At 38.3% G+C, this 26,368-nt stretch overlaps 1 protein-coding gene and 1 long non-coding RNA gene across 3 annotated transcripts in view; both read right to left on the bottom strand.

Annotated features, from left to right (window-relative positions):
- The window catches only part of LOC133220028 (uncharacterized), a 901,957-nt gene that overhangs the window by 555,744 nt on the left and 319,845 nt on the right, over positions 1-26,368 (bottom strand). The gene's annotated exons all lie outside the window — the stretch shown is intronic.
- The window catches only part of KLHL1 (kelch like family member 1), a 195,855-nt gene that overhangs the window by 49,180 nt on the left and 120,307 nt on the right, over positions 1-26,368 (bottom strand). The window contains exon 5 of the mRNA XM_061367773.1: positions 22,439-22,651. Coding sequence (XP_061223757.1) covers positions 22,439-22,651 — 213 coding nt within the window. The remainder of the gene's footprint in view (positions 1-22,438; positions 22,652-26,368) is intronic.

Genomic DNA, 26,368 nt, shown 5'->3' with positions numbered 1-26,368 from the left:
TTCCCCTCCTCAGCCCTCCAGTCAATAAGGAATATGCTTTATTTCATTTAGGAAGATCAGGTTTTTGCAAACTGTCTATGAACTCTATGTCTGGTGCGACAAGCACTTTTCTCATCTTACATGGAAAATGAGGTATAGAAGTCCCTCCATATCTTTGTTTTCCAAAAGTGTATTTGATATTATTTTCTAATCAAACAACAGTACCTAGCATAGCAATTCTTATAAATGTGCATGATTATTGTATTAAGAAAACACTAAAACATCTTAGAAACAGCAACAGCAGAATAATCATAGAATCATAGAATGATTTGAATTGGAAGGAATCTTCAAAGGTCACCTAGTGCAACCCCCCTGCAATTAGTAGGGACATCTTCAACTAGACGAGGTTGCACAGTAAATAACTGATTGGAAAAACAAGAAAAATATTGAGATTGGATAACATGAATTAAGCCTAAGAGAAATGTTACAGAAAAGATTCAAAATTAAATCTGCCGCTCTTTTAAATTTGTCACAGACTCCCATTGTGGAATCTCCCTAGCATGTAAGTATGTTTCATAATTAGTTTCTGCTGATCTCTGAGGCCGTATGCCTTTGGCCACAGAAATTCAGTAGAAGGGAGCCAATATCATATACATAATTATGTTGATGGATTACTCCTCAGAAATACACATGCCTGTGTCTAGATTTCAGATAATTTTAACAAGAAAAAGCCTATTTTGGAAAAACACATTCAGTAAACAGCCATTAAGACTATGGCCAGATTACAATTTGTACTTACATTTCTAAGAGCTTTCTGGCTAAAGGCTCAATATGCTGGGTTGTCACAAGTCTTATTAAAATGATATGAGGCACAGGCAGAACTGAAATAGACACGTGCAAAAACCAGCAGTGTTCTTTGATGGCAGTATTTTTAAAGGGGTCATTATACATGGTTGAGGTTAATAGCTCAATATAAATGTTTGTAAATAAATTTCATGTGAAAAAAAATTAGATTTGAAAATATCCTTAAACTTTGATATTGACTTTTTTTAACATTAAAATTGACAGCTCTCAAAGTCTGCTATTTTCAATCAAAATAGCAGCCCCTTAAAATTTTATCAGGAAGTGCATTAAAATGTATATCACTCTAACACATTTGTCAAACTGCATTATGACCTAACATATGCTACCTTTATGTCTAAAGTAATGAATTTAAATATCACTATTCCACTCTCTTACCTCATAGCTGGTGAATGCTTTCACAATGACTGTAAAGGTATTACCTAAAATACAACATTTCTACATGTTTTTACATTTAATATTAATGAGATCGGCTCAGTAATAGTCAAATAATCACTGTGCTTTTTACTGTATTTCTTAATCTAAGTTGAGCACCAAGAAAACTGAGTCTGTGGTTAAAGTCCAATTTATTTTCAAATTTATTTACCTTCCCTATTGTGCAGAGAAAATGCAGTTCCCAGGAAAGGATATTAGCTATTATTTTTAATAACTTTCCAAAGGGTTTATCCTTATAAACTTGACACCCACAATATCAGTGGAAGGGTTCAGAAACTTCAGAGTATCAAGAAATTAAAAGTAAGCATTTTATAAGCTAGATGTGATAAGGATTAAATATTAAAGTGTGCTAATGAGCAGAAGTATTAAGTATATGTCATAACGTCATGCTAATTTGTATTTCATAATATCAAGATTTTTTAATATATCGCTTTGTGATTTTTTTTCTTGCCAATTGAAGTGTTCAACACACTACTCAGCAGATCAAAAATCAAAGATCTAAGACAAATCACGTTCAGATTTTAAGCAGGATAATCTCTTCTCTTGTAAAATGATTTAGTATAGATCTGAGACTACTAACCCAGCGTACTTCGACAACAATTAATTTAACAGAATACAGGCACAAGAAAACTGATAAATCAAATTATCAGTTTCCCCTGCACAAATTTGAGGCAATATATTGTTATGTATGTTTTCTAATACTTAATAGCATTAGTGGAATTCATGACAAGTTTTTTTCTTCCTTTGCAGCAAGATTATTATATCAGTAAGAATCCTGGTGACTTCCTATCAGAGAGCTACTTCTTTATTCTTATGTTCAATTGCTGAGGTGAGTAGCTCGAGAGAGGACGCCTTGAACACCGGAGCGGGGGAGATCAGCGTCCAGGAGCCTCAACTCAGAGCGACAAGAGCTACCGAGCGAGCCTCAAGTCCTCGACAGGACCTGCCGAGCCGGCAGCTCAGCTGACGCGAGCAGCTGACTCACAGGGGGCGGAGCCAGGAGGAACGGCGCTAGCCGTCACTGGTTAAAAACCTGCCCCAGCGACCAGGAGCGGGTCCAGGCAGTTTGCGCGGGCGGGCGAGCGGGATGGTGAGCACTCGCCGTATGACCAGGGCTTGGTCTGGGAGCTCTACTCTGGCTGCCCCGGCGGTGGCCACCGTAGGCACCCAGACAGAGCCGATGAGAGGGGAGGCTGCCGTGCAGGCTTCGGGGTGTAGAGAGTGCCTGCACTGCTCTGGTAAGGGAAAGGTGCACAATGGGCAGGGCTGCACTTGGTGCTCCCTGGTGGAGGTTCTCCTGCAGCAGGTGGCTGAGCTGCAGGAAGCTATTAATAGGCTACAAGATGTCAGGGTAGCTGAGAGGAAGCAGGAATGCTTGCTCCCTGCCCAAGCTGTGCAGAGTCCTCAAGCTTCCCCTGTAGCTCATGGAGAAAAGAAGGAGGCTGTTAACCCTCGAAGCTGGGAACTGGTGACAAAAAAAAAAAAAAAAAAGAAAAAAAGGAGGAGAAGGACAATTAAAAGCAAGGGACTTCCTCCTAAACCTGTTGCCCCCACGCAGAACTCCTTTGCTGTCCTGCAGGGGGCTCATGAGGAACGCACTTGTGTCAGAAACGGCCGGCTAATGCACTAGTAAAGAAGATTTCTACTGGTGCTGCCAGGAAACAGTTGCAGGTCGTAGTAATAGGGGATTCTACTTTGAAAGGGACAGAAGCACTCGTCTGTCGGCCTGACCCAGTCTCAAGGCAGGTGTGCTGCCTACCACAGGCATGGATTAGGGATGTGGCAGAGAGGCTGCCTGCTCTAGTAAGCACCCACTTCTGGTGATATATGTGAGTGCTAGGGATATAGATAGTAGTAGCCTGGATATAGATAGTAGTAGCCTGGGGAACATAAAGAAGGACTACAGAGCCCTGGGAGAGGTGGTTAAGGGCTCTGGAGCTCAGATAGTCTGTCTATTCTCCAGGATACAGGGGAGGACCTAAAAAAAGCTATGAGGATTAGCCAGGTTAATAAATGGTTAAAAGGGTGGTGTCACAGTCAGGGGTTTGGGTGTCTTGAACATGGGACCCAAGTTTGTAGGCCAGGTCTAGCGGGGGCTTGTGGAGGTGGTCTGATAGGGGAAGAGCAGTTTTGGTAGGAGGCTTGCCAGATTGGTCAAGGATGCTTTAAACTAGATGTGTTGGGGGAGGGGGGCATCATTCCATCCCAACACTCCCAGTCAGTTACCAGCACCTATAATGCTCAGAGCAATGTAGAGATATTCCGGCTGCTCCAGCCAATGAGTTGGCTTCATTTGGAGCTCAGCTCAGATGCCTCTATACAAACGCCCATAGCATGGGAGCAAACAAGAGGAATTAGAGATGTGTGCTCGTATACTGGGGTGTGCTCATATACTGGGGTATGATATCCCAGAAACATGCTGGGATGGCTCCTATGACTGGAGTGTTGGAATGGAAGGTTACAAACTCTTTAGAAACGACAGGCCTGGCAGGCGTGAAGGGGGAGTTGCCCTTTATGTTAGGGATAGGCTGGAGAGGATGGAAGTCTGTCTGGAGACTGGTGAGCAGTTAACAGAGAGCTTGTGGATCAGGCTTAAAGGCAAAACAGCAATGGGAGGCATTACTGTGGGGATCTGTTATAGACCACCTGATCAAGAGGAATCTGTGGATGAAGCACTCTATAGGCAGATAGGAAAAGCCTCACGCTCACAGGCCCTCATTCTCATGTGGGAATTCAACCACCCTGATATCTGTTGGAATGATGGTACAGCCGGGCACAAGCAATCCAGGAGGTTCCATGATTCTGTGGAAGACAACTTCCTTCTGCAAGTAATAGAGGAACTGACAAAGAGAGGTGCCATGCTTGACCTTGTGCTCACCAACAGGGAAGGGCTCGTTGGAAATGTGGCACTGCAGGGCAGCCTTGGATGCAGCAACCACGAGACGGTTGAATTTGAGATCCTTAGGACAGTGAGAAGAGCGTGCAGCAAGCTCACTGCCCTAGACTTCAAGAGAGCAGACTTTGGCCTCTTCAGGAACCTTCTTAGTAAGGTACCATGGGATATAGCCCTAGAGGGCAGGGCGGCTCAAGAATCTTGGTTGATATTCAAAGATCACCTGCTACAAGCTCAGGAGTGTTGCATCCCAACCAGAAGGAAGTGCAGCAGGAGGGCCAGGAGACCTCCTTGGATGGATAAGGAGCTGCTGAGAAAAATTCAAATGAAAAAAGGAGTTTTATAGAAAGTGGAAGCAAGGACAGGCGGCCTGGGAAGCGTACAGGGGTGTTGTCCGGGAAGCTAGGGACCAGGTTAGGAAAGCTAAGGCCCAGTTAGAATTAAACTTGGCTAGGGATATTAAGGATAACAGGAAGGGGTTCTACAGATACTTAGCAAATAAAAAAACAGATTAGGGAGAATGTAGGCCCCCTCAGGAAGCTCTCGGGTGAACTAGCTACACAGGATTTGAAGAAGGCTGAGGTTCTGAATGACTTCTTTGCCTCAGTCTTCTCTGGCAAAGGCTCTGACCGTACCACCCAAGTTTTGGCAGAAGCAGGGACTGTGAGAATGAAGACCTTGGGCGCACCATAGGAGAGGAATTGGTTCAATACCATCTTAAAACTCTGAACGTGCACAAGTCCATGGATCCCGATGAAATTCATCCGCCGGTCCTGAAGGAGCTGGCAAATGAAGTTGCTAAGCCACTGGCCATCATATTTGAAAAATCATGGCACTCAGGTGAAGTTCCCGACAACTGGAAAAAGGGAAACATAACCCCCATTTTCAAGAAGGGGAAAAAGAATGACCCGGGGAATTAGAGGCCAGTCAGTCTCACCTCTGTGCCTGGCAAAATCTTGAAGCAGATTCTCCTGGAAGGCATGCTAAGGCACATGAAAAACAAGGTGCTTGGTGACAACCAGCATGGCTTCACTAAGGGGAAATCCTGCCTGACCAACTTAGTGGCCTTTTATGATGGGGCTACAGAACTGATGGACAGGGGTAGAGCAGTTGATGTCATCTACCTGGATTTGTGTAAAGCGTACGACACTGTCCCACATGACATTCTTGTCTCTAAATTGGAGTACATCGATTTGATGAATGGACCACTTGGTAGATAAAGAACTGGCTGGATGGCCGCACACAAAGTGTTGTGGTCAATGGCTTAATGTCCGGCTGGAGACCAGTAACGAGTGGTGTCCCTCAGGGATCGGTGTTGGGACCAGTCTTGTTTAACATCTTTGTTGCTGACGTGGACAGTGGGATTGAGTGCACCCTCAGCAAGTTTGACGATGACACCAAGCTGTGTGGTTCGGTTGATACGCTGGAGGGAAGGAATGCCACCCAGAGGGATCTTGACACGCTTGTGAGGTGGGCTGATGCCAAGCTCATGAAGTTTAACCATGACAAGTGCAAGGTCCTACGCCTGGGTCGGAGCAATCCCAGACATAGCTACAGGCTGGGCAGAGAAGAGATTCAGAGCAGCCCTGCGGAGAAGGACTTGGGAGTGCTAGTCGATGAGAAAATGAACATGAGCCGGCAGTGTGTGCTTGCAGCCCACAAAGCCAACCGTATCCTGGGCTGCATCAAAAGGAGTGTGACCAGCAGGTCGAAGGAGGTGATCCTGCTCCTTTATTCTGCTCTCTTGAGACCTCACTTGGAGTACTGTGTGCAGTTCTGGTGTCCTCAACATAAAAAGGACATTGATCTGTTGGAACAAGTCCAGAGGAGGGCCACGAGAATCATAAGGGGGCTGGAGCACCTCCCATATGAAGATAGGCTGAGAAAGTTGGGGCTGTTCAGCCTGGAGAAGGGAAGGCTGCATGGAGACCTCATAGCAGCCTTCCAGTATCTGAAGGGGGCATACAGGGATGCTGGGGATGGACTCTTCATTAGGGACTGTAGTGATAGGACAAGGGGTAACAGGTTAAAACTTAAACAGGGGAAGTTTAGATTGGATATAAGGAGGAAATTCTTTCCTGTTAGGGTGGTGAGGCACTGGAATAGGTTGTCCAGGGAGGTTGTGAATGCTCCATCCCTGGCAGTGTTGGACGAGGCCTTGGGTGATATGGTTTAGAGCGAGGTGTCCCTGCCCATGGCAGGGGGGGTTAGAACCTGATGATCTTAAGGTCCTTTCCAACCCTAACTGTTCTATGATTCTATGTTCCAATACCTACCAAGGATCTTAAGGCAAATATTTATAAGATCTTCTGACTGAGTAGCCAGGTGTTTCAAATAAAGACATAACAATCAGTGAACACTGTTCTGTTCCAAAATTCTCAAATTTCATGCACCAAAAAGAAATAAAGGCTGAAGTCTTTCCAATTATAAATACATCATAGGAATGAAAACGAAGCAAACCCAAAACCAAAAACAAATCCCCAAACTTTAAAGAAAGAAATCTGCATTCATTTCCTTAAAAAAAAAAAAAAAAAAGACTAACAATACGGGGGGGTTTGTGCAAACAAACAAAACCTATAAACTAACTATAAAAAATCTATAACTATGTAAACTATATAAAAAATATATACTAACTCTAAAAGTAACAGGTATATGGAGTAAAACATGCTATTCCATATCAAGGCCTTTTTCTAACTGCGAAGATATGGAAAAAATAGCTTTGAGAAAAATATTCATTCCTTACTTCCACCCACTTACTTTACCCACATGAGCTGACTTGTGATAAACGCTGTATCTCTGAATGTCCTAATGTCTAAATCATACGATTGTATGATTCTATTAGTAAGAGAAAAAAAGAAGTTGAAATTAAAGCTATTGTTTTTAAACCAAAGTCCTATAAAGCTGTTTCATGTTGTCTAAATTTCAATAATTTACTTTAATGTCTTTCTACTCTATAATTAACTTTCCTTATTACATCAAAATAATCAATATATTTTTATTAAATCAGGATGCACTTAATCAGGAAATTCAGTAAACAAGGATTTTCCCTTGGAAACCGTATTATGCTCAGCTTGCTCTTTCATGGCTATGACATATAATATTAAAGTAAGAATTGCATATAACACTGAAGGAATATTTCTGGGTTTTGTAACACTTGGAAACTCACAGGGCTGTCACTTTTCAGAGCCCTCATTGCAGTGCCACTTCAGCATAGCTACTTCTAGCATTGATAGAACTTCTCAGACTAGGGATATCCTGAAATTTTTTAATAACTTTGTGTCATCATGCTTCTCATTTTTTCCTAGTTAAAACACCCACCGATTCCTTTCTCAACTGTACTTATAAATTACTTTCCACTTGATGATCTTAAATGTCTTTTCAAACCTAGTTGTTTCTATGCTTCTATACATTTAGTACAATTCTGCAGAGAGCAGGAATTCTTCAACTCAATGAAGTACACTCACTTTGATATCTGGAGTGAAAAGTATTTAAGTACTGACAAAAGAAAAGTCAAGTTTAAGAAGCACATAAGGAAGAGGTTGGTACTTGCACAATGACTTGACAGTTCACACACCACGGGACTGTGCCCTTTTTGCTGCCTGCTTTGTCATCACCCTTAGTTCTCAACTTCCTTCCTTGGTGAGCATCTCCCCTGCAGCTCCCTGACAGATCTTCTCCAGCATCTCTTTTAGCCTTTTGATTTCGCAAGTAAAAGCCAGGTGAGAGTATTAGTAATTCAATTAATTGATTAGAATGATATTAAGGTAAATCTAGCATTTTCTACATAAATGAACATCTGAGAGATGGGGTAAGTTCTACTTACCCCTTTGAAAATGTGGCACCTAGGATGAAATTCAGAAACTATGAGGCAAAAAGATGATGCTAGCTGTCCTGGGAAGGAAGCAATCACCCTCTTTTCTCCTGCAACCTATTCTTGGAAGAGACTACAAGACAATGGAAGTGCCAGAGAACTGCCTTGTCAAAACTTTGTATCCTCATCCTTTTGAAGAGGCACAAAACGTGCCCTTGTTATTTAAGTAAAGCTTCCTCTACCTTGTGAAAAGGGTGAAATGTGACAACATTTGCTTAGTCAGGGAGAACTCAAATTTCACCACCTTGATATGTTCTTCAGACACAATAATTACCAAAAGAGGAGACGATGAAAAAGAGATGATACCTACCATTAAAAAAAAAAAAAAAAGGATATTTTGTGCAGGACAAGAGTCGGGTCCATAAAACCGAACAAAGTCGGAGGTGTTCCCTGGATGCCAAAGTAAGATACTAAGCACATACAAAAGCTTTTATCTTCTTTTTTCCACGTGATAGCTGCTGCTAAAAGGGGCACAGTATTATTCATATCCTTTATGTGGTCTCTATCTTCCCATGTCTATTTATTTTTATTAAAATTTTGAACAGTCCTTAACAACACATAATTAGAATCATAGAATACTTAGGAATGGAAAGGACCTTAAGATCATCTAGTTCCAACCTCCCTGCCATGGGTAGGGACACCTCACACTAAACCATCTTACCCAAGGCTCTGTCCAACCTGGCCTTGAACATCGCCAGGACTGAAGCATTTGTAACCTCCTTGGGCAACCTATTCCAGTGCCTCACCACCCTAACAGTAAAAAATTTCTTCCTTATATACAATCTAAAATTCCCCTGTTTAAGTTTTAACCTGTTACCGCTTGTCCTATCACTAGAGTCCCTAATGGACAGTCCCTCTCCAGCACCCCTGTAGACCCCCTTCTGATACTGGAAGGCTGCTATGAGGTCTCCATGCAGCCTTCTCTTCTCCAGGATGAACATCCCAAACTTCCTTAGCTTATCTTATAGTCCAGGTGAGGTCTCACAAGAGCAGAGTAGAGGGGCAGAATCACCTCCTTCAACCTGCTGGTCATGCTCCTTTTGATGCAGCCCAGGATACGATTGTCTTTCCGGGCTGCAAGCTCACACCGAAGCCAGCTCATGTTCATTTTCTCATTGACCAACACCCCCAAGTCCTACTCTGCAGGGCTGCTTTGAATCTCTTCTCTGCCCAGCCTATAGCTGTGCCTGGGATTGCTCCGACCCAGGTGTAGGACCTTGCAATTGGCATGGTTAAACTTCATGAGGTTGGCATCAGCCCACCTCACAACCATGCCAAGGTCCCTCTGAATGGCACTCCTTCCCTCCAGCGTATCAACCGAACCACACAGCTTGGTGTCATCGTCAAACTTGCTGAGGGCACACTCAATTCCACTGTCCATGTTGCCAAGAAAGATGTTGAACAGGATTGGTCCCAAGACCGACCCCTGCGGGACACCACCTGTTTCTGGTCCCCAGCCAGACATTGAGCCATTGACCACAACTCCTTGTGTGCGGCCATCCAGCCAGTTCTTTATCCACCAAACAGTCCATCTATCAAATCTTTACTTCTATACCCTGAACAGTATAAAATTTTATACCCAATGTTATGTTAATGTCATTACAGATAGAAAGTAACTTCCAGTTCTCTAAATATTATCTCAGTATTTAGATGCATTCTCCCTGTAAAAGAACCCTGAAATGCCTTCAGAAACTTATATGCCAGTGATACATGGAACACAGGATTAGCCTTATTTTGCTGGTATTAATCATAACAGAAGAACAAAAAACTTAAAATCCTTTAAATTAACTGAATAAATGAAATACGGATTTTCATGGCACATTTTGTTTAACAAAGCCTTTCAGTATCCTTAATCCAAAATGTACCTGATGTCACTTGACAGCCTTGAGTCAGAGAAACACATTACCATATGAAACAAAAATCTGAAGAAGAAATGACCTAAAGTTTGCACATTGAATAGTTTTCAAGAGAGATGTTTGACTAACCATCATTTTCCTTTTATGAGTCTTCTTCCATGCACAAATATGCTGTGGCTGGTAGTTGTTGATTATCATAGTAAGGCAGCTACCAGGAAAGAATAGAGGCTTTTGAAATGTAAGGTCATGATTATTCTTTGTACAGATTAAAATGAAAAGTAAAAAAAAGGGTTCGTCTGAATTCCTTGAAAGTATAAAAATACCATTTTAAAACTTTCTTTAAAAGAAGTTCTCAGTCCACTTTTGAAGTCTTACCATGCTAACGTTGCTCTAGCTTTTAGGAAACATTGTTCATCTTTGAACAAAATTCCAATTAGAAGAATTTTTTATCTGCATAAAGCTGGTAGAAGAAGAAGTCCTTGTTCTTACATATTTGTATTGTATATAAATGGAAGTATTTCAGTTGCCTAATGTGGTGGAAGGAATAAATTGACACTTTTTATTTTCTACCTATAAGATAACTGCAAGAATGCCTGTAAATACTAATGTAACTGCATTGACACTCAGATTAAAACTGTATTTACCTACAAGGATGCTGGAGAGGGACTCTTCACTAGAGACTAGTGACAGGACAAGTGGTAATGGGTTAAAACTTAAACAGGGGAAGTTTAGATTGGATATAAGGAAGAAGTTCTTTACTGTGAGGGTGGTGAGGCACTGGAATGGGTTGCCCAGGGAGGTTGTGAATGTTCCATCTCTGGCGGTATTCAAGGCCAGGTTGGACAGAGCCTTGGGTGGCATAGTGTGAGGTGTCCCTGCCCATGGCATGGGGGTTGGAAGTAGATGATCTTAAGGTCCTTTCCAACCCTAACTATTCTATGATTCTATATTAAGAAATACCGGTTAGGCTATTTATGCTTTGCTGCAAATCTGAAGGGAAAAAATAAAACTTCCCCAGAAAGTGATACTTTTTTGACAAAACAAATAATCTCTGAGCTACTCCTGTTGGATACAGACCTTCTTGTGAAGACTAGTTGTTTAATTGTGCTTAAACTTCATATTCTTATTTAAAAACCTTTGAACTTATGTGATGAATAAAATAGTGAATTAATTGTTTGCATTTTTTTTTGTTTGTTTGTTTGTTTCATCTGAAGAGTTTGTTGAAATGCTCCTTTAGAGAGATGAACTTAGGTTCTGCAACTGGCAACTGATTAGCAGTTGTAACTTACATTTTTCCTAGGTATATTGATCTTGGAGACACTATGTTTTTCATGAATTCTGCAATGCTTGTAAACAGTTTTGTTATTTCTTTTTCCAAGAACAGCCTGAGGTCAAACTTAATTATTTCCACTTAAACTAGATCTTATAGGTAGAAACAGCAGTCTACTGAGCTAATATTATTAATAGCATAACAAATGGATCTACTTCTGTATGAATACATTTGGTCATGCACGAATTAATTCAGGATTCTGTCTGAATGAATATATCCCTGTCTTCTCTGAGATTAAAATGATGCTTGATAGGAACAAGATAGTTTGGTTTAGTCTAGAAATATACAGTAGACATCAACCATTATTAAAAACTTGAATAAAATCGATAGCATATCATTTAAATGCTAATCTCACTAAGAAGTTTTAAATCAGGAATAATAGGGTTTCACTTAAGTTCTGATTTTGTATTATAATAAATTCTGTTGCCACTTAACTAGAAAAGAATGAATGCTGCTTTTCCTGTTGTAGGTAAAGAAAGTACTTTAACTTTCTTTTCTTGAATTGATGGCAGATTTCTTTTTATTTTTTTTTTTTTTTAAGTCCAAGAAAGTTGAGAGGTGAAACAGCATACCAGTGATGTTACCTTTTTCTGGAAGGCATTATATACTTTGCTCAAATCAGTTAATTTTCCAATGCAGAGTGCTAAATTTTAATTTAGATTAACACTTTCCAGATAATTCCCAAACCTCATAATATAAATTATTCTATCTACATAGTGCTACAAAGCACAGTAGGAAAAAACATGTTAAAATTATGAAAATTAATATAATATGGACAGAGGATACTTGGACTTAGCACTTACTACTTGGAAGTATGATGTTCCAAGTAGTTTTGAGTTAGCTTATTAACAACTAGTCTTCACAAACGGGCATTTTACAAGTGATTGTTTACCAGACACTACAAAGAGATTCAATTTAATTATTTGACTCCTTGTCATATACCTATGAACAAAGATGTGCATGCAAACAATCTTTGTAGGGCTCGAAAAGATGCACGAGTACATCAAAATATAAAAGTCTCCCTGACTAATTTCCTTTGTGTGCCAAAATGAAATGTTATTTTCTTTTTTTTATGTTTTCTTCCATAGACAAAGCCATGAAGCCCTGAAAACACATACATAATGCTCTATAAACTGCAAAAAGAGAAGTAATAGTTAATTTTTTTCTTCTCCAAGACCGAAAATATTTTCCGTGAAAAAAAACACAGACTTTTCAAATTAATGTTTTAAGTATTGGGCTGATGTCTTAAAAAATAAAAAAATAACATAACAAGTTTGTTTGTTTTATGCAGAAAATATAACCCAGTTCCTTATAACTTTTCTTACTTCTCCTATTTTAGTGTAAAATTTACAGCCCATTTTATGACCACTCTGCTGCCATGATTGCAATAGATTTAATTTTCTTCACAGTAGTTGGTGTGGGATTATGTTTTGCATTTGTGATGAAAACATTCTAATAGAAGGAGGTTTTCATTATTGTTGAGCAGTGCTTACACATTGTAAAGCTCTTCTCTGTATCTCAACCCACCACACTAGCAAGAAGGCTAAAGTAGATTAAAACACTTAAACATTCCCTCACTCTCCCCTTGAAGTCTTCTAAAAAGTACAAAGGTCATTATCTTTTCTGGACTCCTAAATGTAGTGGTCACATGGTCTCAAATTGATAATGTATGGAAATGGAGTTTAAAATCCATTTCTATGTAAGTCCCATTTTATCCAACTGAACCTTAGCTATTATTTACTGGCTGGAGGGTTTTTTGCTAGAAATTGAATAAATTGAGCTAAATCCAACATAATCATCTGCTTTACTCACTTGATTGTTTTGTAGTTAGGGTCCTTAAATTGATACTTTTTTAAAAAGTTTATACCTAATTCATCTTTTTGAATTTTTACTTGTTTTTAGAACAACCATTTCTATACATTGTCTTAGAAATAAAATAACAAAATATATTTGCAATTAATAATTCCTATAACTTAGCATGTCTCCTATTCTTTCATTTTCTATCATTTTCTTTCAGCTCATTGAAAATTCTGCATCTGTTTGGAATTCTTTCCTTCTTATTCACATTTAATTAATGATTTCAGTAAACCTGTTTTATCCTAGAGATGGTTTCCAGGCACTTCTCTGTAGTAACACAAATATTCAATACATAAAATTCAATATTTGTGTTGCTCATGGACTAAATCATTCATAATGTGTGATTTAGTAAAGCCAGCTGCTCAACCAAACCACAAAGGTGCTATACTAAATTCCTCAGATTTCTGTATTCTCAGAAAAATGCTTTCTCCTCAGCAAGAATGCACAGTACATTTAAGATATTTAAGAAACTATAGATCTGCTCTTTCTTGAAACATACAGCTAATAATTTCTGTTGCAAATAATATACATTGAGACTTATTGCTTAGAAACAGAAGACACTCATTTGTCTGTCTGGAAGTCTGTGACCTCTGTATGCATGCAGGTGATAATATATTGCAAAAAGATCAGTCACATCGCAGTAGTAGTCAACAGTCTTGGACTGGGATTTTGGAAATAATCCTGATTGTGTTTTCTGTCTAACAACTGACCTCTGACATCTGCTAAGCTGGTATTTTTGGAGCTCTTAGTCACCAGCAAAGGAAATGTGTTCAGTGTTAAATTTATAATTCCAACTTTCCCCACACATTAAAAAAAAAATCATATTCAGAAGAAAATCTAAACCGGCTTTCTATCCTTCAGTTATAATCCTGAGTGCTCCTTATCCGTCCCCCAAATCAGGGTACAAAACCCAAAACAAACAAACAAAAATACGACATAGTTGAAGTCTGTTTTTCTTAACCTATCATTACATTACCAAAATGAATATATTAGATAAACAAATGATCACACACACATTCTCTGATGTTTTCCATTTGATATAAAAATTAAGAGACTGATTATTTTTTTTTCACCACACTCTTGACTAAACCAAGTAACGGAATTGCAATATTCATTGATAGCATCTGTGATGCTGAAACCACTTTTACAACAGTAACACTTCCCCAAAGCTTATGATTTTATAAGCCCATTGATTAAGATCTTCAAAATTGCTTTACATAAGTGGTGCTTTGCTATTTTTTATGATACTTTAATATTAACTTAATTTGTAAATATCAGCACAGGGTTTTGGCACACATATTGACTTTTGTTGGACTATCAGTACTATTGGTTCCGACTTTGAAACTGATACTAATTTGTCCAATTATCACCCTGATGATGTGTTTCTGATTCAGATGTTATTCAGTTTAGGAAACGGTAATTATTTTACTCTCCTTCTCCCAGCTCCTGCCTCAAGTGATGACATTTCACAATGATTTTATTAATCTATGCAATTACATAGTGACCAAAATAAGGAGTGCAAAAATCTAAGATGTAAGCTTTCTTTTTTTCTTTTTTCTTTTTTTTTTTTTTGTTAAGGGATGGAGGCATCTTTCCATCCCAACACACTCAGTCAGTTGCCAGCACCTATAATAATTGCTTGGAGCAATGTAAAGATATTCCAGCCACTCCAGCCAATGAGCCAACTTCATTTGAAGCTCGGCTCAGATGCCACTATACAAATGCCCATAGCATGGGGAACAAACAAGAGGAATTAGAGATGTGTGCTCGTCTATGGGGGTATGATATAACAGGCATCACAGAAACATGGTGGGATGGCTCCTATGACTGGAGTGTTGGAATGGAAGGTTACAGGCTCTTTAGAAAAGACAGGCCCAGCAGGTGGGGAGGGGGAGTTGCTATTTATGTTAGGGATAGGCTGGAGAGTATGGAACTCTGTCTGGGGACAGGTGATCAGTCAATAGAGAGTTTGTGGGTCAGGGTTAAAGGCAGAACAGTGATGGGACTCATTATTGTGGGGATCAGACTGCCTGATCAAGAGGAATCTGTGGATGAAGTGCTCTGTAGACAGATAGGAAAAGCCTCCAGCTCACAGGCCTTTGTTTTCATGGGGACTTCAACCACCCTGATATCTGTTGGAATGACGGTACGGCCCGGCACAAGCAATCCAGGAGGTTCCACGATTGTGTGGAAGACAATTTCCTTTTGGAAGTAGTAGAGGAGCCGACAAGGAGAGGTGCCATGCTTGACCTCGTTCGTGCTCACCAACAGCGAAGGGCTCGTTGGAAATGTGGCACTGCAGGGCAGCCTTGGTTGCAGCGATCATGAGTTGGTCAAATTCGAGATCCTCAGGACAGAGAGAAGAGCATGCAGCAAGCTCACTGCTCTGGACTTCAAGGGAGCAGACTTTGGCCTCTTCAGGAACCTGCTTAGTAAGGTTCTATGGGATATAGCCCTAGAGGGCAGGGGGGCTCAAGACTCTTGGATGATATTCAAAGATCATCTGCTACAAGCTCAGGAGTGTTGCATCCCAACTAGAAGGAAATGCAGCAGGAGGGCCAGGAGACCTCCTTGGATAGATAAGGAGCTGCTGAGGAAAATTCAAATGAAAAAATAGACTTATAAAGTTGCAAGCAAGGGCAGGTGGCCTGGGAAGAGTACAGGGATGTTGTCCGGGAAGCTAGGGACCAGGTTAGGAAAGCTAAGGCCCAGTTAGAATTAAGCTTGGCTAGGGATGTTAAGGATAACAGGAAAGGATTCTATAGGTACGTAGCGAATAAAAGACAGACTAGGGACAATGTAGGCTGCCTCCAGAAGCTATCAAGAGAGCTGGCTACCCTGGATTTGAAGAAGTCTGAGGTTCTTCATGACTTTTTTGCCTCAGTCTTCACTGGCAAAGGTTCTAACCACACCACGCAAGTCTTGGAATGCAGACGCAGGGCCAGTGAGAATGATAACCCTAGGCCCCCTGTAGGAGAGAATCTGGTTTGAGACCATCTTAAGAACCTGAATGTACACAAGTCCATAGGACCCGATAAAATATATGTTATATATACCTGCATTTAATAGTTATCATTTTCACTATTTACAAATTTTCAGTCAACCTACACAAGAAATGCCAGCCATTGACAGAACTTTTGAACAGCTGTGAACTACTATGTCTTTCCTCAGATAAAATACCAGCTCACAAGATACCTCTATAGCCATAGAAGTTGTTATAAAAAAGTTAGCTTTACTGCATGACCTACATAATAAAAGTAGAGAAATACAACATTTTGTCTGTACTGACTATAATAAATTAATTGCCATTTCACAGGGAAATGGAATTTCAGACCCAAATTTCTCATACATTGATAAGCTAATAGAAAAGTATGGAGATCATTCTAGAAGCTCCTTTTTTTATGGGCTGAGAAGTTATTAATTCTTATCATAATGTATTTGGTTTTATTTACTTGAATTTAACATAAATAATTACATAAATATTATTTTAAATACTGTCAAACTTCCTCACATTCCTCAGTTTTATATTATCCTGATACAGGCTGATGTTCAAATCAAGTAATTACATAATTCACTTACATAAATTGCAAGCATTTAGCACCATGTCAGATGCTGCATGATGCCTAAGAACCCACAAAAAGCCAGTAAATATGGTACTGGATTTATTAGGGAATGCTTTTAGAATATCTTTTGGGAGCCAGGCAGCATGATCATCCATGGCACCTCTCAGAGCAGTACATGGTTTGTTCTTGTGCTGGGAACTGCACTAGATCTTCATCGTCTACATTGTGAGGCCAGGAACCTAGCTGATGTGGAGAAGCCTACACACATAGGTCTGTAGAAACTTGATCATACCTTCAGTCCTTTCAGATGCAAGTTATAATCTCCTGGCAGCAATTTAATTTATAAATGATTGAAAGAAATGACAAAATTTTATTGAGGATGTCTTAGCCTACTTAACATTTACTCCAGACCAACAGGTGGGAACAGTATTCTCAGTATGCTCAGTATTGTGTTAACTCTTAACTTTTGCTTGTAAATTCATTCAGCAGCCCAACTGTCAATAGTAACTTCCCACACCATAAAAATAATGTTTTGTTCAGTATGTTACACATTCTTGGCTCATGCTATAGCCTCAGCATTAACAATTACATTATGCTGTGTACAGAGAACCAGCAAAATCAAGCTTTTCATCTTAGTAAATGCAATTACATCACTAGTAAACTAAATAAGGCTAGGCAGGGGCTCAGACATGCTGATGAATCATACCGAATGTTTCCAGGTACACTCTGAGTTAGGAAACAGGAAATAAAAGCACAGAAGAAACCATTCTGTTTTGAGAAAGGAGAAAAGATAAGGAGAATTTGATAATACAGGTATAAACTCATCTATACTGTTTGCCTTCAGGGCCTGAAGTTAATGCTTTAACTTCAACCACAGATTACATGTATATATGCCTACACAGCTAGTAAGGATTCAGAAGAACCATTTTGCTCCCTGCTGTGGGGGTGATAATCACCATGTCGTGTCATGGGGAAGGCAATCATAAGTTGATGTGTCATCAGGGAACAAGGTGAGAACATCTTTAGCTATCCTAGCCAGACCTTAATGGATGTATCTTTCCACAGTTATAGCTTTTCACCTCTAACTAAAAGTTTCACAGGAACATTCTATTATAAAAGAATTAAATAAATGTGCACATGTATGTGCATGCATACGTACATCCATGCACCAATATATGCTGTAGGCCACCCAGCTGGAATGCAGCGTGGCAGAACAGGAGCCAGATGTGTGCCCTTGCTGCAAAAAAGGCTAAAAATGTTCTGGGCTGCATTAGAGAAAGCACTGTCAGCAGGTCAAGGAAGGTGATCCTTTCCCTCTACTCAGCTCTGGTGAGGTTTAAACCTGGAATGCTGTGTTCAGTTCTAGATTCCTCAGTACAAGAGATACAGAGACATACTGAAGAAAATTCAGTGAAAGGTCACAAAGATGATAAAGGGATTGGAGAATCTATCCTATGAATAAAGGACAAGAGAACTGGATTAGTTCAGCCTGGAGAAGAAAAGGTTCAGGGGTCTCATCAGTGTGTAGAAATACCTGAAGGGAGGGTGCATAGATGTCTGAGCCAGGCTCTTTTCAGGGGAGTCCAGTGGGAAGTCCAGAGACAATGGGCACAAACTCAAACACAGGAGGTTTTGTCTGAATATTAGGAAACACACTGTGAGGGTGACAACCCTGGCACAGTCCTTGGAAGCAAAACCATTTGGACATAGTCCAGGGCAACTGGCTCTTGGTGCTCCTGCTTAAACAGAAGTTTTCAATCAGATGACCCCCAGGGGTCCCTTCCAACCTCAACTGTTCTATGATTTTGTGATTATGTATACGTTTATCATACCATGTTAAAAAAGACATATCCACAAACTGTCGTTAGTGTTTTTTCTTCATTCTACAGGTACTAATTATGTTTGATTTATTTTTTTTTTTTTACTCAAAAGTACTGCTGAAAATTGAGAGCAACTGTGATGACTTTTGTAGTCAAGCTTCTTACTTGTTGAAAAACTGAAAACTTAAAAACTTAAAAATATTTCTTGATTGCTTCTTACTCTTAGTGAAGAATGTTATCAAAAATCACAGGAAAAAATATTTATTATATGCTTTGAAATTAACATTTCAAGTAAATACTCTAAAATCTTCTTCATTAATAAGATTTAAGGCTACCACAAATTTTTACTCTCTCTGAATCCTTTAAGAGTAAAAATGAATGTAAATTAAATTTTTTGGGAAAGGAGTAAGCTCTTCTGTACAGAGCAACCCAAAATATCTGGAAGACCTACTGGAAGTAAGTATATATTACTTATTATAACATGGAATATTTTGTTTTATATTGGTGAAGCCACTAATCTTTCTAGTTTGACTCAAGTGAATAAATATGAGATACTTTAATAGATGGTTTCAGGCAAATCAAGGGAGCAAAACCTGCAACTTTGCAGGTTCTGTTATTTCATTTTCAGCTTCATGATTGGCTTCCCTAAATTCTTCTATTGAATTTTGAATAACATTGTTTATTATCCTATTACTCAAGGCTGACTTCATTCCCAATATAATTTCTGCACCTTGAAAGTGAAATGAGGTATCATTAAAACTCAGGCTATAAATTTAAGCTCTCATTTTAGGAGGACCTCAGTACAATCTTCCCAATCTGTAATCTTTGCAGTCTATGACTTCATCTTTTATTACGAATTTAAAAGTAAGGAGCGATTTTTTTTTTTTCTCAAAGGTCTAATGATTTGCTTTTAATTTTGACCTCACTTCTCTTCAGAGCTCTTCCGTTAATTTTCAGTGCAATGGAAATGATAGTGTTCTACTAGATTTATACTTAAGTATACACTATAGTAGGGAAAATTTCACCTTTTGCTAAGAAAAGTAAATTTTCACTGCCAGCTCTCAATAATTTTCTGTTGAAATTGTTATATCTTAATTTTAACTTGTAAACAATTTTAAATCTATTTTAGCATTATAGGAAACATTTATATGATGCAGTATTCAAATGTGGTCAAGCACCAGTGCATAAGAGTTAATTTTCAGATTAAATTGAATAAACAATACAGAGAACTGCCAGAAGTATATAACTCTAAAATAATTCTTTTATAAATGCCTTACAAACAGTTTTGAAATTGTTATTATATTTTTTTATTATATTCTACTGTCTGGTCACTTCGCTTCTCGCTGTTCAGAAAGAAACATGTTCCCTCTAAAAGTTGGACTTGAATCTGAAGAAAGCTTTATAAGAAAATTTTTTAAAAGGTACACAGTGGAACTAAGCTTGAGGTAAACACAACTGGTTTAGTAGTTTACAGGTAGGTGTCAGTGATGTGAGAGAACAATGATATGCTTACATTTGTTATGCTTATTTATGATAGGCAGTGGAAATCTAGGATTTAATTTAGGTGTTAAACATGGGAGATTAGTGATACTTAAGATAATTTAAGATGTCTAGGATGTTCTCTTGAGAATGAGAACAAAATGGACACAATTCAGTTACATAAAGGAGGGACTTCAGTACTGTTGGCAGCGTCCCAAGATATCCTTACGTGTTATGGACACAGAGACACCAGAGGAAACACAGAGAGGTAAAGTCCCTCTTGACTGAAGGAATGTAGTAAAAATTATGAGCCATACATTTAGAATTTGTAGTGGGATTTGAAGCTTCTGAACATAAAAGTAGCTTGAAATCTCACCTCTAAATTATTTCAGCTGATACTTTATATATCATAGAATCATAGAACAAAGCAGGTTGGAAGCAACTTTGAAAGATCTTCTGGTCCAGCCTTTCATGGGGAAGGGAATATAGATGAGAATGAGACCATTACATACCTTACACACATACATACATATACATAACCTGCTATTTTCCACTTTTCACCATTTTGAGCAAACAAAATAGTTGTATTGAATTTATCCAGTTTATGTAGATAGCCTGATTTAACTCTGTAGTGGTAGATCTTGAAGGTATTAATTATAATGAAAATTATTACTAAGAACTAGGGCAGGGACCATTAATCAACAAAGCCTGCATGATCTCTTTCTACGCAGTAAGAGGTAGAGGTGAGGCTGGTGTGTGAACAGTTTTGAGTTACCTTTTGTAAGAGCTTGGCAGACTAAAACCAACACTTTAAAGATTGTGATAATGCACAGTATTGTGTGCTAGATTCTCGGTGCAGATGTTGAAAAATAAAGAGCTCATATTTCTGACAAACAAACCTTTAGCTTTGTCATTTTTAACAGTTTCCTTTGTATCATATTTTATATTGGAAAGCAAATCAGAAAACCCACACAACTCCCTGAGATCTCAGTGTGACACAAAGTGATTGTAAATCTTAGTATCATGATTCATGATAGTTCTTGTTTTAGTCATCTCCTTCCTAGCACTTTTTTCTTGATCCCTTTCAGAGTGGGTATATTTTTTGTACATCATAGACATTATAATTCCATTATTTGGTCATGTAGTGAGCTCCAGTCTTAGCCTATCTTGATCTTTCAGTGACTCCATTGTTCGTTCATGGATCAGGATTTGATCTCTAAGGAACAGTAATTGTGCTCGAATGAACATGAAGAACACTGTCATGATGCCATACAGTATGGAATATCCTGTTAGTTATTTGGGGTCTCATCTGTGTCTTCCCAGCTTCCTGCCCACTGATGACATACTGGCTTTTGGAGGGGTAATGGAGTAGGGAAGAGAGGAAGCTTTGGAACTGTATAAGCACTGTTCAGCAATAGCCAAAACACTGGTGTGTTACCCAGCACTGTTTTAGCCACAAGTGCAAAGCATGGCACCATACAGGCTGCCATGAAGAAAGTAAACCCAATACACTAGCTGAAAGGTAAATGGTGATCTGGAGGTACCAAACAGAAGAAAATTGCTATTTACTTCTGTGAAAGGAAAGAAATAAAAATAAAATAAAAAGAAACCAATGCCTGAATCAAGAATCATATAAGCATTCATAGGAAGGGAGCTCCAAAGGACTTCCAGCAATAAACTAGTTCAAGCTCTCACTTAAATGAGGGCTAACACAAACACTGGATTTGGTGATCATCTGGTCTAGCTAATTTAGGAAAATCTTCAATGAAGAAGATTGGTTAGCCTCTGAAAAACTTTGCTGTAATGGTTCACTTCTTTCCAAGCAATTCCCTGCCCCACCCAATTTCCAACCTGAACAGTCCACACTATGATTTGGGGCGTTAGCCTCTTCTTCTATTTTGTGGTGCTCCTAAGAGGAATTTGATTCCATGACCATCTCTTCAAGAAGTCTTAGGTTGCTACTGCATCACCACTTAGCCCCCTCTTCACTAGATTAAACAAGCCCACTTCCTCAGCCTTTCCTTTCATAGCTGACATGGAATATTGGTAGCCCATCAGTGGACCTTTTCCAGTTTCTTCATATGCCTTTCAAACTGTGGATTGCAAAATCGGAAACAGTATTCCAGCTGCAGCATTACCAACATGCAGTTTTCCTCATTCATACTGATGGCTCATATTCAGTGCAATGCATGTTATAACCTCCAGGGCCTTTTTTCTGAGGTTATTTACTATTCTACCTGTCCTTCGTAGCATGCTATGATATCTGTGGTTATTCCTCTTCAGTGATAGAAGTCTGCACTTCTTGGCTATCTATTGGCCCAGTCTTTAAATTCATTGAGGTCATTCTGCATGAAGGGCTATCATTCATTTTTTCTAATTCTGAACAGTTTTGCTTTTAAACAGAGTATTCAACAATTGCAGATTTTAAATTGATGAGAATTTTCTAAGTAACAGTGATATTATTATTAGTTCTAAAAAATAATTTAAAAAATACCTGAGGTGGAAGCAGTGGTAATCTGATATAAGCAAGTAGCATACTTAGGTCATTGCATCGCCTCTGCATATCATACTTCACCCACATCATTAAGGCATGGAAAATGGTCTCTTCATCAGGAACGTTCACATCATCACTAGCAAGAAGTTTATGGAGTTCTTCAGCTGGTAAAAGCAAAAATTCTTGATTTCTTATAACTTCCATTATATTCTCCTGAGAAGAAGAAAGTATTTCAGATCAAATAATACTGGAAGAAAATAAAAACAGGCACCAAAGCTAATAAACCCATAAGGTTAATCAATCCCTACCATACCCAGCCCTCTTACACCTCACGAGGAATAAAAACCCATGATGATTAGAAATTAAAAGCTGTAGTTGTAATTCATATACAAATATATGTAGAAAATAATATACAGATTATATTGTAATACTTAATTAAAAATTGCTAGAATTACTAAATGCTAGGGCAGATCTGCACACTGTTTGGAATTTTTCTCAACTCATGTAATTGAACACATGCAATATATTGTCAATCTTTACGTGCTCATACAACATTTTCCTGCATTTTTTTGCTATCTGATCTTTTCCTTAAATAACTTGTCAGTCATACAGTTATATTATCAATATCCAGATGATGGCTATCTATACATATGACAAGGCTAAGAGGAAGATCAACACCATGAAATTAGCATTATTTCTTGACCTTGTTTGGAACTGGTTATTTACATCCCGCTAGCATGCAAACTGTGTACAGCAGTCAAAATCTCACAGTATGGACATTTATAACATGTATATGAATAACTATAAAAAATTAAAAAATATATAAACTATATAATACATATCAATATCAACTAAAGAGAAATGTTTCATTTAATTGACTGAATCCTAAGGACTTAATTAAGCTCCCTCTGAACTACCTACTCTACATTAACTTGACAAAACAGAACCACAGTTCTGCAGGGTATCTTTCTCCAAGAGTGCTTGATCTCTGTGGAGAAACTGCACATGTGTTTTCATATTCCCGATTCATAGATAACTGTAAGAAGAAAGTAAAGTAGGTATATCCTGGAGGCATAAACCTGGAAAAAAAAAATCTATAAACCAAATACGTAAAAAATGTTGGAGGAAGAAACTACAATACCTGATATTTAAAAGATAATTGTGACTTTCATAATTTTTTGAAAATCAATCACAGAATCATAGACCAGCTTGGAAGAGGCCTCAAAGGTCATCTAGTCCCATGTTTCTTGGCAAAACCCTAGTCTAAACAAGATGGCTCATCACACTGGCCAGCTGAGTCTTAAAAATAATCCAGCACTGGGGAATCCACCATTTCCCTAGGGAGATTACTCCAATGCTGATTGTCTCACTGTGAAAAATTTTCCTCTAGTGTCCAACCAGAATCTTCCCAGGAGTAACCTGCACCCATTACCCCTTGTCTTTTCCATGCGACTTGTAAAAAGCGACTTGTAAAAAGGAAGTTTCTGTCTTCTTTGTAGCCACCCTTTAAATACTGGAACATGGTGACCAGATTCTTTTCTCAAGCCTGAACAAATCCAGTTATCTCAGTCTTCCCTCGTATGGAGAGCTTCCCAGGCTATTTTGGATAGAATAAAATGAGAAGCAGGGACGGAATGACAAAACATCAGTTAATGACTTAGCTGCAAAGACATCAAAATTGAGGGAAGTGGATAATTACACTTCCACACTCAATTCAGTTCTTAGCATATCAAAATTCAAATTAATGCTTCTTCTAATCGTTTCCTTGGGTCTGGGCCTGGGGAAAGACTGACTGGCTATCAGGAACTGAAGTAGAATTAAATAGTATTACTGACATGTAATAAAGAAAAAAAAAAAAGAAATGGTGCGAGACTTGATTTAAAACATCCGAGTTAAACTCTGGCCCTCATAAAGTCACATGTTGACCTCTGTCAACTCCATGAAATATAAAGAAACTATTATTTTAATTCTTCAGCATCATAGTTCTTGAACGTTACTGCTTAAAAGAATCTATTAAAAATTAACTTCATATTATTTCTTATGAGGTAGCAGAGACAATCCCTGCAGGCTGCTAAATACAACACAGCCGCTCGCTCACTCCTAGCACCCCTGAACAGGATGTGAAGAGAATCTGAAGAATGTAACTCCACGGGTTGAGATAAAAACAGTTTAATAATTGAAATAAAATAAAATATAATAATTATATAAATAATGAAAATGACAGTAATAGTAATAATGGTATTAGTAGTAATGATTATAATCAGGTAACAAAGAAGAGAGAAGGAGGAATAAAATTCAAGAAACACAAGTAGTGTAAAATACAACTGCTTGCCACCCGCTGACCAATGCCCAGCCCATCCCCAAGCAGTGATTGGTTCCTTCCAGCCAGCTGCCCCTAATTTCTGAACTGAGCATGATATTTTATAGTATCAAATACTCCTTTGGTTAGTTCAGGTCAGCTGTCCTGTTTCTGCTCCCTCCCAGCTTCTTGTGCCTCAGCTCCTTGGAACAGCATGAGAGACTGAAAAGTCCTGGATCAGGGTAAGTGCTACTCAGGAACAACTGAAACAACAGCGTGTTATCAGCATGATTCTCAGACTAAAGCCAAAACACTGCACTGTACCAGCTACTAGGAAGAAAATAAACTCTATTGCAGCAAAACCCAAGACATTTACATAACTGATAATGAAATCAAAACGTGACTCAGGTTTGGTGTTTGTTTTTTTTTTAAATTTCTTGATTTAATGTCAACAGGTACCTCAAAACATAGATTTTTATGCTCTAAGGTTTTAATCTGTTGACTCCTGATAAAGTTTAAATTGTGCGACTACAGCTTTGTACAATAGCTTAGAAATTTAATGGAACTAGTTTTCAGGCACTTGACCACAAGTTGGCTTAATTAATTTTAATTAAAAATCTATAAAACTCAGAAAATTTCATTGTGCTTCTCAAAAAATGATTTATAAGCCAAAGTTTAATTAAGACTGGTTAAACTGACATTAAATCCCATTATGACAAAAATATAACCCTACTTCTTAATAGAAGCCAACCTCAAACTTGGCAATAGCATATTAATCCAAAGTTCTAATATTACTGAAAAGTATTGTGATGGTAGAATACATTTTAAGAACTCACAGAACTGAATTAATTTTTAATAACATTCAAAGAAGGGAGTCTAAAAATAATAATTTTAGGTTTGATTAAGATTTTTGTATCATTTTAATTTTCTTTTCATTTGGATATATGATTAAAGACAACTTATTTCAGCCTTTTTATTGATTTACCTTTGGCTGAAAATAGAACACAACAAAGTTTTCAGACAAAATACATGAGCTCAGATCTGTGCTTCTAAACATCTGGACTTACACTAGTCTCATGTTACTCAAAACTGAGTATTGCAGAAAATGCTATTTAACAAAAATTCTTTATATAGGATTATAACTCAGATATAAACACACATATACATATAGCATATACATATATACCAGGAATAAAATCCAGGTTCTTGAGCTTCAGAGATAAAACCCCCTCCTTCATGTATTCACCATTTCACAGACTGACTATTTAAGGTTTAGAACTTCCTAGGTCACATTTTATTTTTCTTGAGACTCATTTCATTTGTAGCAGCAAAGCATATTTCATTGGCTTGCTGTTTTATTGTAATGGAAATAATTTGTTAAATTATTATTATGGAAAAATACCTACCTTTCTTTTAAAATACTATTGGTCTTTGTTTTCCACCTCAGAGAACAGGATACAAAAGATGTCTGTCACCTACTGGTTATATTGTGTAGGATAAATGAAGCAAATTTTAAATTATTCTGAAATTAAGGTACAAGATAAGAATCAAACTACTCAGTCCTGTTCTAGTGAAGTTCTTTCAGAGATGCTTAAGTCTTCAAGGGCTGGCAAACTTAATTTTCAGAATAA

This window comes from Neopsephotus bourkii, unplaced genomic scaffold, assembly GCF_033783945.1.
Source record: "Neopsephotus bourkii isolate Nb327-2 ecotype Australia unplaced genomic scaffold, CSIRO-AGI_Nbou_v1 NB_1394, whole genome shotgun sequence".
Classification (NCBI taxonomy): Eukaryota; Metazoa; Chordata; class Aves; order Psittaciformes; family Psittacidae; genus Neopsephotus; species Neopsephotus bourkii.
This window is presented reverse-complemented; position numbering and strand designations above follow the sequence as displayed.